At 37.0% G+C, this 14,840-nt stretch overlaps 1 protein-coding gene across 1 annotated transcript; it reads right to left on the bottom strand.

Moving 5' to 3' along the window:
• Positions 1–10,949: 10,949 nt before the first annotated feature.
• Positions 10,950–14,008, bottom strand: mettl4 (methyltransferase 4, N6-adenosine). The gene is made up of 9 exons (XM_079451114.1): positions 13,926–14,008; positions 13,612–13,828; positions 13,435–13,500; positions 12,884–13,241; positions 12,646–12,715; positions 11,973–12,147; positions 11,788–11,888; positions 11,636–11,721; positions 10,950–11,534 (listed from the first exon to the last, which is right to left on the bottom strand). The coding sequence occupies exons 1-9, from the start codon at positions 13,985–13,987 to the stop codon at positions 11,344–11,346; spliced, it is 1,326 nt and encodes a 441-aa protein (XP_079307240.1). The 5' UTR covers positions 13,988–14,008; the 3' UTR covers positions 10,950–11,343.
• Positions 14,009–14,840: the final 832 nt, after the last annotated feature.

The following is a 14,840-nucleotide window of genomic DNA, read 5'->3' as shown; positions in this document are numbered from 1 at the left end:
TTCATAAAGTGACTCACTTTCCATAGCACGGGTGAATAAAAACTATGAGCTGTCCGTCAAAATTCAATCAGTGAGACGGTGGGATATTAGCCCTTCAGCCCCGCAGATTTTTAATCAAGTTTCTTTGAAACATGAACAACCGGTGAGTGAACTGTGCCAATCAAGAATGATGGAATCTTACTGAGGTAACTCTTTGTTTGTCACTATGAGGATTCCCAAATTAAACTTTAAAAACTCTTACGTTGTCAAAATTACAATTGATCTCTACTTGTCTTTTTGAGAGTTAACATTTCAAATATTTGTTTTTCATCAGAACAGCTTTCATAAGCTTGTTTGCATGAAAATGCAGAACCGTCTAATTCAATTATTCTCTGTTTTTACCGTTCATGTACATGCCGGCATTAAAACTGAAACCTTGACCGCAACCATAACAAATCAACTAATAAATTATTCTTTTGACCTTCTTTCAATCTGTAGTTTTATGATCCGCTCCATACCGGCGCATTATACGTATTTCAGCGCTTTGTAAAGCTTATAATAGTTTTAAGATGTATACTCTAAAAGTGGGCATCTAATAGAAGTCCTACAGTCCAGACCTAATAAACCCCAGTTTATAACACCAGACATTTACACCATAAACTCTCATTGTTTGTGCATAAATTCCTACTTCATTGTTCTACATGTTGTCTATCTTCTTCAGTATACAAATGACATAGCCAGAAGTATATATATAATAAATAAATAATAAATCGGATTGTCAGAACTAGATTTGATACCTTTTGTACATTTTCATAACTTGCCTACATTTTAACTAGGTTGAGCATTTAAATGAACTGCAATAAATATACAAATTAAGAAAAATGAGGTTGAAGATATAGAATTATAATGGAAGATTGTTACCGTGAAATAAAAATATTTCGTGAAATCGATTTTTGGTCACCCCTTGCCCTTCCTTCCAGATGCTTGAAAACATACTGTACTGTCCACCTTTAAAAAAAAGATCATTTTGGAAGTGCGCATGAGATTTACAAATGGTGTCTGAACTTATGGTAAGTGATGTATTCATCACTTGGTTGGTTTAGACCACTGAACTTAAAATCAGTTTAAACAGTTGAGGAAAAACTGTAATAGTAGTAATATTTGTTAATGTTCATAACGGATAATAAAGTGTTATAAGGATTTTTGTTTTGGTGGTCTTTGGAGCTGGAAGTCATTGGGGGGTCCTGAGTCTTAAAAGGTTGAAAATCAGAGAGAGAGAGAGAGAGAGAGAGGAGGCGTTCTGTCCAGCAGGTTTGATCGAGCGGCTCGTAAAGCGTTTTTGACGTGAGCTGTGGGACAGACAGACATATAGAGAGCAACTCAGGGTCTGCGTGTGTGTAGGTCAAACCCTATGTTCTATCTCATCATCTACACTATCAGTCTGGCTACTTTTATGACCCAGATGGTCATGGCTAATTTACTTATTCATTTAAATTCAAGGTCGCACAGGCGCTTGTACACAGCCGTGTGAGTGACGTTCTTTAACACCTCGGAGTCACAAAAACCTTTGAGGTTTGACATGTATGATTCACTGCTGATCAATCCAGAGGTTCTGAATGTGTCCTAATGGATCCCACCCACTGAGCTCTATAAATGACGGGATTTCATCGTGACGTCATTACACTGAAACAACCGCGCCGCCATGTTGGTATGCCCAAACGTTCTATTAAATGAATAGGGAGTTATCACATATTAATGATACCGGTCCCCGTTTTTATTTCTAAAGCCTCACAGCACATTCTTACAACGCAAATGTCTTAAGCATGTAAATGGTTAATTATTTAAAGCTGGAAACGTTTCCCGTCTTATAGAGTGAGTTACGCTCATTTTCATTATAGTAGCGTACACGGCAGCACTCAAAAAAACGATTCTTGCCACTAATTGAATTTAAGCAAACAATTTAAATAAAATATATTCATTTTTTTCTAAAATAACCATTATTATTGCGAATTACTCTTACACAACATGATTGTAATGGATCCAAGGCCAAAGTGATCAATTTACATACACTATACTTAATTTGTTGCCGTAAGGGACAAATGCAGATATTGCGCGTGCGCACTGGAGTAAAAAAACTTTCTGAGCTGAAGGCGGCAAGTCAAGAGGGTACACGAGGAGGCACAAAATAAGAATCCTTCAACAACAGCAATCTGCATGAATATATGAAATATTCGACAAGGTAAGATATGTTTTATATATTTATGACTTGAACATCAAGGCTATTAGACTCTTGATCATTTAATCGATCTGATTTTGTAAATATCTTATTTCTGCCGTGACGTACTGCACTTTTTCCTGCATTTCCAGTTAATGTTAACTGTTATGTTTAAGATTTATTTTCGATTGACATCATATTTGAATTTAGGCAGATTACGTTTAGGATTTTTGATAACGGTTTCATGATCTTGATGTGCATTTCACTTTTGTAATGAGTGAATCGAACTAACGTTATAACTTACAGGCCTAATGTTAACGTATAGTGCTAACGTTAAGTTAGCGTGGTTGCATTTAAAATTGTATAGAAATTATCGTTAAAACAAATATCTAAAAACACATTTGTAACTTTGATTATTTTTAGCTAGACCAGTAGGTAACGTTAGGCCAGGCCTATTCAAATAGCAAATTTGGCCCGATTGAAATTTATTCTGATTTAAAAAAGTAATATATATATATATATAAAAAGTCTAAAACAAAAAAAGGTCTAAAAAGTCTTAATAAAATCTACGAATCTGCCGCGGTGCAAACACAGGAAAGATTAGAGCGGAGCAATGAGCAGAGCAGGTCGTCTCCATGGTGACAAACACTCATTCTCGCTGATTTGATGTTCTCACGCTGACGGCGTTGTCCAAGCCAAACCGCATATCTGTAAGTTTCAGAGTGAATGGACAGAGAAGAACTTATTTACTGTGCCAACTGCGGCATGCAAGCTAGAGACCGATAGACTTGTGTGTGTTTACTGTGCAAATGAAAAAGCAAATCGTTGTCACTTCTGGAGTCACGTAACGTTACTCTCACTGATAAATAAGGTAAACTAACGTTAAATGAGGGGGGGGGGGGGGGTATAGTAAACTTATATTTACTGTTTTAAGGGTAAAAGCTGTGTAGTTTTGCAGTTTGTTGTAGGCCTAATCAATACAAATTGTACCTTATATTTTATTTCATATAACGAATAGCATATATAGGCCTAGTATATTTTAATTTCCTTTAGCTGATATCAACTTGTCTGTCCGGCCCTCACAAATTTTGCCATTTCCTAGGTTGGCCCCCCTGTATATGTATTTGAATAGCCCTGCGTTAGGCCTAGAATCAACTGACTAACTTATTATGCGCGTCATTTTGAATTGCAACTGTCATATATAGATGCAAGTTAGGCTTACATTTTATTTTGCTTGAAAAATCCTTTGAATATGCTAAAACAAACACTGAAAACATAATTAATCGACTTTATATGAAAGTTATATACATGCAAATGTTTATAGGATTCCATTAATTGGAACATACTTTTTTTTCATGCTGAGTTCAATATAAAAAAAATAAAACTGTGTTTGCTATTTCAGAATCCTTAACGATGTGAAACACTATTCCCACATTTCTGGCTCCCGTTTGGAACAACCAGTCAATTACGGTATGTGTATTTTTTTATTTGTAATAAAATTTCTTTGCAAAAGTGTGATGACTGTTGTTTTCTCTCTTTTTTTATTTCAGATATGTGAGTTTTGGGAATGTGGCAATGTAAAGTGTGTGGCACAGAATTATCCAGTAGATATGAGTTATTGAAACATTCTAAGCTTAAACATGGCCATTTTGGGGCGAGGTTTAGGCATCCTTGTGTATACAGAAATTTTCCTTGCACTTTTAAATCATGGAGTAATCTCCTAAGTCACATATACCGTGCCCACCGTGATCAGTCATCTCCAAAACAAGAACCGTTAGCCACCTTTTCATGTCAGTTGTGTGCATGCATTGAATCAAACAAAAGAGATTTTTTCAGTCATGTAAATGAACATTTGCGCAAACATGAAACTGTGACTTGTGTGTTTAAAGGGTGTACATTTAAAAGTAACATTTACAATACCTTGAAATGTGAAAACTTGTTATATGTTAAAAAAACTGTTTTTTTGTTATATGTTAAAAGTGTTGAAAACTTGTTATATTGTTGTATGTAAAAGAAAAAGGATTATATAAAATTTGTCATTGATGATTCTTTTGCACACAATAAATGTTTGAGAATTTAACGTGTTTGGCAATTAATTTAATAGAAATAAGGAAATGTAAGATAGTTATATAAAACAAGTAACAAAAATGTATTTAAAATGAGTAAAGTTTATTTAAAACACAATCATAAATCACAGTTCATCAGTTCACATAATGTTTATTTAATTTATTCACATAAACTGAACGTGATTGTAAAGTTTATATAAAATGAGAACTTTTGCGTTGGATTTATGTGATTAAATTGGATGGAAAATTGACATGTAATTGAAATACATAAGTTTTAACTTTTGGGGTTAAATATTTTTTTGAGTGAGGCTAACAAGAAACCTCAACATATGACAAATGCGCTTATTCTGAAATCTAATATAGGTACTGGCTGTATATGTTCTTTAAGTCATCAAGTCACGAAAAGTTTGCCATACACAACATTGATTTCTATACGTCGCAATTCTGCCTTAAATAAAGAAAATCTTTGGAAAAAAGGAGCAATTCATTTAAACACACATGTGAACTACAAACGCACCTGAAAAACGGGTTAGATCATCATTTTGACTGTAAGTCAATGGCGCTCTCTGTCAGTTGGGCATACCAAGATGGCGGCGTGAAAGCTTCCGGTGGCTTCCCCTCCTGCCGTTGGTTTAGCGTTCTAGGTACGCAATCCAGTCATTTTTATAGGTCAGTGATCCCACGGCATAGCATGGTCAGTGTTGTAAGAGTACTTTAAAAACATTTAAATGCACTTCATTTCATGTTTCTCCATGAAACATCTCCAGTCCACTTCGAACTGGAGCAAAGCCGTGACAAATCTTTATTTCAGGCCATGCAAAACTGTTTTAACACAGATGAAACTTTTTCATTATTCAAGATTTTCAGCGGTCGAGTGTTTGTTAATTAACGGATCTCAGAGGTTGATTCACATGAAGCGGTCACATCACAGAATCATGTTCGAGTGGGGTCCTGTTTTCAGGTCTCATCTGGTTTTTAGGTCCTCATGTTGAGAGCAGAATCTCACACTTATGCACAGTCACACTGAGTCAGACCTTCATAATCCCTGTCACTCAAGATCATACAACACATGAAAAAAAGATCCAGAGAGAGAATTAAACATCCGCAAAAAAAAAAAAACCATCGTCATGTAACTTTAATGCTTCTTCTAATAACATTTTTGCATGGAATGAATTGAATTCTGTAGAATATGGATTTCATCCGGTAAAATAATTTAAGTAAAATCTATGTTACACTCTTGTTGGTAACAGAAATGATTCTTCGTCAAACAGGACAGTTCACCCAAAAATGGGTAGGTTGTAGGTTTATCATCATCACCGGCCGCAAGCTTCTCTCAGCATCCATCTCCACGTCCTGGATTCTCCTGGTGTTCCTCTTTCACATCACGTCTGTATCTTGAGATTGAGGCAGATGGGCTGGTTCTTTATTAAGCATCTCTGATCTCCACCACAGACAGCTCTGTGTGCTGTGAATATATACGCACGCATAAACATCAATCAGAATTTCAAGAGTCTTTTTGGCATACTGTGAAGTCCTCTGTGTGTGTGAGATTTCAGTCATGTGGAAGCTGTAGTGGGTTTACGAGCCACTGTGATTTATACATATCGACTGGATATAGACATGAACTTACTGGTGATGTTAAAATAGTTTCTCATATCTTTCTTATTATGGATACGATTATTTTTGAACATGCGGAATGTATTGTTTCTTGAGCATGTTGAATCTGTCGTCTCCCACCAATCTATCGCTCATTCCTTAATTTCGTTTTTTCAGATGGGTTGTGAGGTGAGATGCTGTTAAAGGACATGCCGTGTCAGTATTTACTAACCAATTTGTCATCAATATTGTGACTCCTGTGTGTTTTTTTACACTAGATCTTCATTACTAATGCAAGGCCAAACCTTTTGACAACATGTTGACCATGTTAAGCTTGAGAAGCTCATTTGCACAAATCTAAATGAAACATTTTGTATTTACGCGATTATTACTATTCAATACTATCGTTTAAAAACAATTAACGGTATCGCAGGTATTTAAAAATTTAAGCTGTCATGATCCTGTCCTTCTTGTCAGTAGTTTCCTAGATTCTGTGGACAGGGTTTTGTGACTTTTGTGTGTATGTTATGTGTGGAGACACGTGGCCTTTGATTTGACTTTGTCCTCTGGTTTCGTCTCTTGGCCCCACCGGTTGTTTCCCTTTTAGCATCCCATTAGTGTTTCATTCACCTCACCTCACCTGCCCTGTGTAATTATTGGCCCCTCGTGGGTAGTTTTCTGCTTGCCCTTTTCCCCCCTTGTGGGCTTATTATTTAATAAAGCTTTGTTTGTGTTCAACACTGCCTGCACTTGGGTCCCATCCTTGTTGTATCATGACAGATCAAACTGCCTACCAAGGAGGGACCCAGCAGACAGCAGCGGCCGAGTCATTGTCGGCACTACAGAGCTACCAGACCAATGTCCTTTTTTGGCCTCGACAAAAGGAGGCGGATGTGAGGACTTCCTGACCGCCACGGGCCACCCTGGGTTCAACAAGGCCGAATTTAAGGTCATGTTCAACAGCTGCCTCGATGAACCCCTCAAGCCCGCTCGAGAAGTGTATATTGCATTTAAAATCCAACAACAAATCCAAAAGTAGCAAAACATACCAAGAGGTCAGTAACATGGTGCAAAATACAGAGCAGCCTAATGTGAGAAATGGCACTGTTTGTTTTCCATCAGCTGCCTAAACCCTGGCACCAAAAGTGTGGTTGTTAGACGGAGAATTTTCAAAATATCTCCATTTCTCAAGGCAAAATAAATGGACACACTGAAAGCTAATGTGTGCCGTCTAACTTTGCCTCTAAACTTCAGTTTTGACATTCGCAGTTATACATTTGGGATACTAAATAAAGTCTGTCCCTCTCACTGCCATACATGCATGTTAATATTGGTTTAAAAACTGTTGTTGTTGGTTTGCCCTTTGGCTGAAACACATCCTGCGGTTCTTTGTCATCATGATTAAAATGTTTCGAGCGATTGACAGCATCTCCAAAGAGGAAAGAGGCGAGAGAAAGAGCTTTAGAAAAGAGCGAGACTGAAGGTCGACTCTCAGAGCCCCACAGGACTGTGTTGTGCCTTCACCGAACAACAGCCGCAGTAAAAGAAAAGTGACAGAGAAAGAAAGTTAATGTGGTAATTTATAGCCGTGACATTCATAAGCGACGGTCACTGACTCCTACACATTTTATGTCATTTATGAGGTTTACAGTTTCTGCCAGTACAGTATATCAAAACCCATATTCAACCAGTATAAGTGCGTCGTTCGCTGTGTGCCCTGTGCTTTTTAGAAATCACATCACATCATCAGGTTTCACACGTGATGCCAGATCAGTATTTGAACAATTAGTTTTAACACCTTCGTATGAGGTTTTATGTTCAAACACAATTGCATTGTGTTAAACGGACTAAAAACAGTAATGCCTTGGCTTACAGGGGACTCATTTTTCACCAATCGGTTAATGTCCAGTATGTCTAACGCTGATCCTAGATGTTGAAGTCTTAAGGACATTCCAAGTTTAAAGAGGACGTGTACAGCAAATCAGTTCTGTGTGTGGATTGTTTAACATTTTCATTGACCTGAAGTAGTTTTCCTGTGTATTACTGTAAAGCTGATTTGAATCGGTCTGTATTTTATAAAAGTCACCTGCAAATAATGGTGACCTGAGCGAGTGAAATGTGTAAACGTAAGTGTGATGGTTTCTAATGATGAAGCGCAGCAGAATCCACACGATGCACCTGAATGAATAACACGATCTGCTGTCACTCACACATCCCAGCTTCGCGCTCATCCAGTCATTCTGACAGACATCTATTGGGTTTTTCCTCTAACGTAACATTTCCACGTCCACATGTTTCTTCAGATACATTGACAGAATGTCAGGAGCCACAGAAACACGTTTAGCATGAACGTTTCCAGACTTAAAATAAAAAGACTTTTACAACTTGATGAAGGCTGATTTAAACACACTTATGTGTCCTATAATCCAACATATTTTAAACATTTTCAAGGTTCATTTATATGGCATTCATGCATTTGTTGAACAGCGATATGATATTTATAGTTTGTGAGGATGCATAAACGTCTGGCCAAAGAGCGGATCATCTGTAAACTCGTTTCTGTCATAAACAGAAAAACAACGCAGTCATTTTTATTTTGGAGTCAAACTTGAAGATTCCACGTTCGATGCCCAACCATCTTTTTTGATGCAGTTTTTTGATGCATGCTAATTCTTGAAGATAATCTCAAGATATGCAAGGCAAAATATGTATTTATAATTACACAAAACGTGAGACCTTTGATTTATGACCAAATATAAAATTAATGAATGTGAAATAATTCAGTGGGGTTTGATGTGGATTCAAGGTCCCAACGTTGAAAGGAAATTGCAAAGTCTCTCTCGTCCTTTGAAATATCAGGAGCTGTCAGTTACATTGAACTCTTCTTTCTCACTTTCTGAAACTATTCAGAATCCTGCTCTATTCAGACCAAACGTCGAAACACTGTAGGAATATTCACTCAGAACATAAAGGATGTGTGAAAAGTCATATTCAACGTGCAGAAAATAACATATAGAAACTATAGTTAACTGACCAAATCTAGGAAATACAGTAGTATACTTTGCAATTTACTATAGTAAACTGTATTCAATGGAAGTATATATATTTATTACCACACTTTTTTAATGTATAGGGCAGAATTCTGTAGTATGATAAATGCATAAACTGTAGCCAATACCGTAGCACACTTTAGTATTTACTATTGTGAACTGAGGTGGTATGTTAAATTGATTCCTAGAATTTCATAACATACAATATTCTGAAGCAATAACTATAGTGAATTGATAAACTGTGGTATGCACGGTAGTATACATTTGCATTTAATATAGTATATTAAATTGATTACTACAATTTCATAACATATGTATGACATTTCATAACAGTTCTGGAGGGAATTATACTATACTGAAGTAGCAATTTATAGAGTATTTATTACCACACTTTGTTAATGCATAGACCAGTATTCTGTAGTATTATTTTAGTATGATAAATTCATTAACTCTAGTAAATACCATAGTACACTTTAGCATTTACTACAGTAAATTGAAGTATATGTACTACTACAATTTCATAACATTCATGACATTATTCTGTAGTGTTGAGTGAATTGAGAAACTGTAGTAAACACAGTAATATACATTTGAATTGAATATAGTAAACTGTTGTTTTATAGTATACCGTGGAATATTATGGTAACTATTACTTGCTAATGTACAGTATCAGTATATTCTGTAATATTTACTGTAGTTATTTGATGAACTGTAGAAAAAACTGTAGTGTGATGTTTACTATGGCAAGGTTCAAAACACTGTAGTATCTAGGAATTTTACTACTACAGAGAAATACTTCTTTCTCATATGGTAGCCGCCAAAGATTATGCCAATTTCATACAGTACATATACATTTTCTGCATCTGAAAAAAATGTCTGGAGTGTCCCCCCAGTGTATCTTGGTCATTTTCATCATGCGCATTATCTGTAACAGTGATGTCATGTGGGATGTGATGACAATAAACAGTAATAATTTACAGTGTGATGTGACCGGAGTCCAGAGAGATGAACATTAGGACGATCTGTGACTTACTGTAGCTCATGATGTTAAAGGGTCAGACGATCAAGTGTTCATTTGTACAAAAAGAAGAACATTCAGTCGTAAAGGTTATGATCAATTCTGTCAAACAAAGAGGCTTTCTTGCTTTCCAGTCATAAAAGTAACCTGTTTTAATTTTACAATTAGTACGTTTTCCGTTTTAGGTATCCAGTGAATCTTCTAGAAGATGTGTTATTTTTTGCTAAAGGGGCACAGGTGACTAATGATATAAATGGGAACACACAGGGAGTGCCAAAGTCAATGTGCGCTTCCCAGGTAGACCAACCTCTGTTTCCATAGAAACACACAAAGATGTAGAGGTCAACGTGGCCTCCAATAGAGCAACATTCCAACAGGCTTTCAAAAAGATCAATATACTGGATTTCCACCAACGGTGTGAAAATACCTTTTAAGTTCTTTAATAGGTTATTAAACGTGTGCAAAATACTATATTTCACTATCAATACTTTAACTTGTGATGGACTTTCATGCATTAGTTAAATAAATGTGATTAATCATAACGTCATCTATGATCCACCTCTCTTTTTACCTACTGATGTATCAGCTCTTGAAACGCTTAAATGCACATATGGATTAAACTCGGGGTCAGATAAATATCTTTGAGGTTTGCATGAAGTCATACGTTTTCTCTCAAACAGAGAGCCACTGAACCTGAGAGATGAAGTCCAGACAGATCTTACTAACATCACACCAGCAGATGGCGGCAGAAACCATAATTTAACCCCAGTCATCAGGTCACAGCACCTTTTGCAATAACACATATATACCTGTGACTGGAGTAAAGGGGCATGATGCATCAGATCGACTGATTTCTAATTGCATGAACACTGGACGCATAAATAAAAAAATTGTTTCAAAGGCATTGACTACAAAAACAATGACAGCAAACAGGAATATGATCAACACAAAAGCTAAAGTTCTCCAGCAAAGTCTAAAATTTGAATTTTGAAAAACTAAAGTCCAATTCCAATCTTAAAACGAGACACTTTTGTATAAAACAATTTTAATATGTAAAAAACGGTATAATGGCATTTAAAACATTTGGATCGATAATATACTGTACATTCGTACAATACATCATTGCTTATGTCCTAAACAACCGCACAGTCTGCAGTTGAATGTCATATTTTGATTAAGAAAGTTACAAAAAAATACACTGAACGTAGTTCAGATGTGCAAATTTCATTTCCACAAAGATGATATCAAACTTTAATAAAGTGTATTCTAATCTGTTGTGCAAGGTTGTCATCAAAATCTGGTCCTAATGGTATACACGATGTTAGATAAAGTTCAAATTAAATTGGTGTACAGAGTTTTCATTTGCATGTGCTCTTATGTCACTTTTTTAACATTATGTCACTTTTATTAAAGTGTTCATTAACAGAATCCCTGCGTTGCACCTGCGGTCTCAGACGTGCTGTGTGGTCCCTCGACTCTCTGTCTGCTAAAATAACCGCTGTGCTGAAACTTGATGACCTCATTTCCCCAGCTGGTCCAATCAGATTGGAGACTTCGAGCAAACAACTCTAAACACTTAGGAACGGAGCTAATGTAAGGCTTCAACACAGCTGAAAAAACAGAGAGAGAACCAACTCCATTACAAGTGCAGACATTTTATTTAGGACTATCTACGCTTAGACTATACATGCTTTTTTACAGGTGCGTGTACCTGACAGCGAAGGTTTATGGGAATGGAGGATTGAGGGAACGCTGAGCAGAAGTCTTTGAGATGGAATCCCATCCTGCGCTGAAGACCTGAAACACAGAGTCATACTAATGATAGTTTATAAACACGGACAGATGGACACACGCATACGTTACCTGACAGCGTCCTCTGTGCGATACCTGCCGAGCACCAGCACTTCATAAGGCTTCTTGTGTTGGGAGTCCAGTGGAAACACAAAGTCACCCGTCCGGGTCACCTACACACATACAGCCGATCAGCCGTCACGGCCACACAGGTTTGGGCAATGTTGCCCAAGTGATCGGTGTGTGTGTGTTTGTACCTTGACCCAAAGCCACTCTGCTATCACTTCCACTCCCCAGTGAGGGTAGAGCTCCTCTCGGACGAACCGCAGGTGCTGTGCCCGGTTAGTTACCCACGTCACCACCACACAACCCGGAGAGGCCAAGGCCGACATGGGAAGCTGCTTGATCTGAGAGGACGGCAGGGAACTATACCTGTCAATTACAGCGTCACATGAGTTCAGTTCATTAAACATGCCATTATAACAACTAGAGATTCTATTTGCTACTAGATAATATTGGCGATATTATTCAAACAATTGTGAATATCAAATCTCATTGAAAATGTATATTAATGTCTCAAAGATGGCCATTTCGGTTGTTTACTGCAAGTTCCACCGATGTGGAAAGAGACGCGCGTCACGTGAGTGTGTGATGAATTAACCCTCAAAAAGAATGCGCAATTTGTTATATGGGGGTGGTTTGGCTTTCAGAAAACAGACACGAAACAACGTACTAAAGATATAAATGGCAGGAAGTCAATCGCAGGGTCTTTAACATCAACTCATGCAGCAAAAACATGTTTTCATTTAAATAAAAGTAGAGGTATTGTGTATCAGGGCAAAACAAAATCACCTCTTTTAATAATAGCAAAAATATGAAGACATACAATAAAATCATCAAAATATGGATATGAAGATATCAAACACTCACCTGTTGCTTCTTTTTACCGATTTGTTCTCCCATGGTGGATCAAGGACTATAAGGTCATATTTGTCTCCATCTGCGGGCAAATCAAAGTAACAACTCTCGATAAATATGCAAAAGTGGTCAATTGAGGGTTTAACTGAGGGCCGTTTTATACAACGCGATAATAAATAAGTCAAATAGTATCCACATACAACAAATTAATATTTTTCATTGAAGATCAATAATGATAAAATACACTCACTGTTGACTAGTGGATGTATGTGTGTGACGTCAGACATCAGAAAGCGACTGCGAGGGGGCAGCAGATACCTCTCGCTCATTAATGTGACCTCATAAGTGATGTCATACGGATTCTCTGTGATGTAATTGAATAGGTCAAGCGGTGCGTCCCGGTCGTCTCTGTTCAGTGTCTGCACTGGTGCCGGTATCGACTCATCTGTTAACGGAAGCAGTTTGGCCATGTCACAGAATGCAGCCAGCTGGCGCTCTTGTACCGGGACGGGTTCAGAGGTCACCGAGGGCAAAACTTCTGTCCAGTAACCACACAGAGTGCCGGCTTCCACCAAAGCCCGAGAACCTTCCAGAACCACTGACCGGATCTGTGAAATGATCAATATTTGTGAAAGACATCCTCAATGATTACTACCGGACACAATCCATAAGGGATATTTCATCAAAAATAGAAATACTGTCATCATTTATTTGCCTTCGTGTGGTTCAAAACCTATAAATGAATCAATGAAACACAGAAAACAAATCCCTTTCCTATGGTTTGAGTAAATGTACTGTCACCTTTTCATGATAGTCATGTGCCTCTATCTCTCCAGTATTGAGATCAGACTTTTTTCTCTTGCGCTTCTGCAAATAAATGCAAATTCATCGTGCAGCCCATTAAAACAGATTATAAAACACGTGTTCACTGTGAGATTATATGATTTATAACGTTATTTAGAAATATGCGATGCCCACCTTTCGTTTTTTCAGATCAATTTTGTCATGCTCGCCACGCTCAGCACTTCGCGTATCTGGGTTCTTTAAAACATCTTGTTTGACTTGAATGTGAGGCTTTAATATATTAAAATATTCTCTTTTAAAAGTACATTTGAAGTATTCCGCCTTGGTCCCATCACATGCGCAAACACAGCTCTGATCTTTGAGCGAGCCGGAGTCTAACAGCCAGCCCCAACTGTTGGCCACAACGATAGACATTAATGTAAGATAGTCAACTCAAAATGTTCAAAAATCGCATACATTTCTCTGATAGATATGCTTTATTAGACAACCTGCACGAGAACGACAGCACGCCGCCATGTTTTTTTAGTTGCGTCACCGTTGTTTGATTCATTGTGCCGAATCGACTCGCATAAACGGTTCAGTCGAATGAATCTTTTCATGTTATGATCATGTTATATGCATTAATGTTTAAATGTGTGATATTATTCTTACACGAACTTACTTTAGTAAATTATTTACTCAGCAAGTGTTTACATTATGTTCGTGGTGACAGATATTTAAAATTTGTGTAACATTTCATTATTTTTATGTGAAGTTGCGATTGAGGATTATGGGCACGTTAAAGGTTCAATAAAATCACGAGATTAAAGTCGTAGTATTATGGGAATAAAATATACGAGAATAAAGTAGAAAAATACATAATAAAGATTACACTTTAGTGTACGTTAGAATACGTTTACACGTTTATTTTTTTATTTACTCAAATAAAAAACCTGTGGTGAGTTTTCATTTGGTTTATTAATAATGAATGTATTATATATTTTTCTGATCACATTCCAAACGCATAGACGTAAAAAATAAAACTTTATTTGCAAAATATTACGACGTCAATCTTCTAATTTTGTCTAAAATGAGCTTTCGTATTTAGTTATCTTTACAATATTTGTCATGGAAAGTTGTTCTTGTAGTTTCTAAAAATTGCTCGGTCAAGAGGGTCCAGGTGTCAAAAAGTAAACTTTATTTGCGCAGGCCAAACATAGTGAGATCTTCCCAAAGCATCTAAACATACAGTGTTTTCCAGCCCATAGTTATAGTGAAATCCCTGAAAGGAGGAGTTTCTCTTAAACCAATCTGACCTGCTCCTGTTACCTCCTTTAACTTGTCTTGTCATTCCACCAATAGATTGATGCATTGGTCAAGTGTCAAGTTTCAGAACCTACAGACATTGCTCTTAAAACATAAAT

This window comes from Barbatula barbatula (genome assembly GCF_947034865.1).
Source record: "Barbatula barbatula genome assembly, chromosome: 1".
NCBI lineage: Eukaryota > Metazoa > Chordata > Actinopteri > Cypriniformes > Nemacheilidae > Barbatula > Barbatula barbatula.
Note: the sequence above shows the minus strand (reverse complement) of the source record. Positions and strands in the feature narration are given on the sequence as shown.

What these genes read in the sequence shown, in the direction of transcription:
- mettl4 (XM_079451114.1), bottom strand. Translation starts at nt 13,987, where the DNA reads ATGAATCAAACAACGGTGACGCAACTAAAAAAACATGGCGGCGTGCTG. An exon ending in CATACATCCACTAGTCAACA is followed by an intron (nt 12,716 to 12,883) that starts GTGAGTGTATTT and finishes ATTTGCCCGCAG; the next exon opens with ATGGAGACAAATATGACCTT. An exon ending in CAGAGTGGCTTTGGGTCAAG is followed by an intron (nt 11,889 to 11,972) that starts GTACAAACACAC and finishes GTATGTGTGTAG; the next exon opens with GTGACCCGGACGGGTGACTT.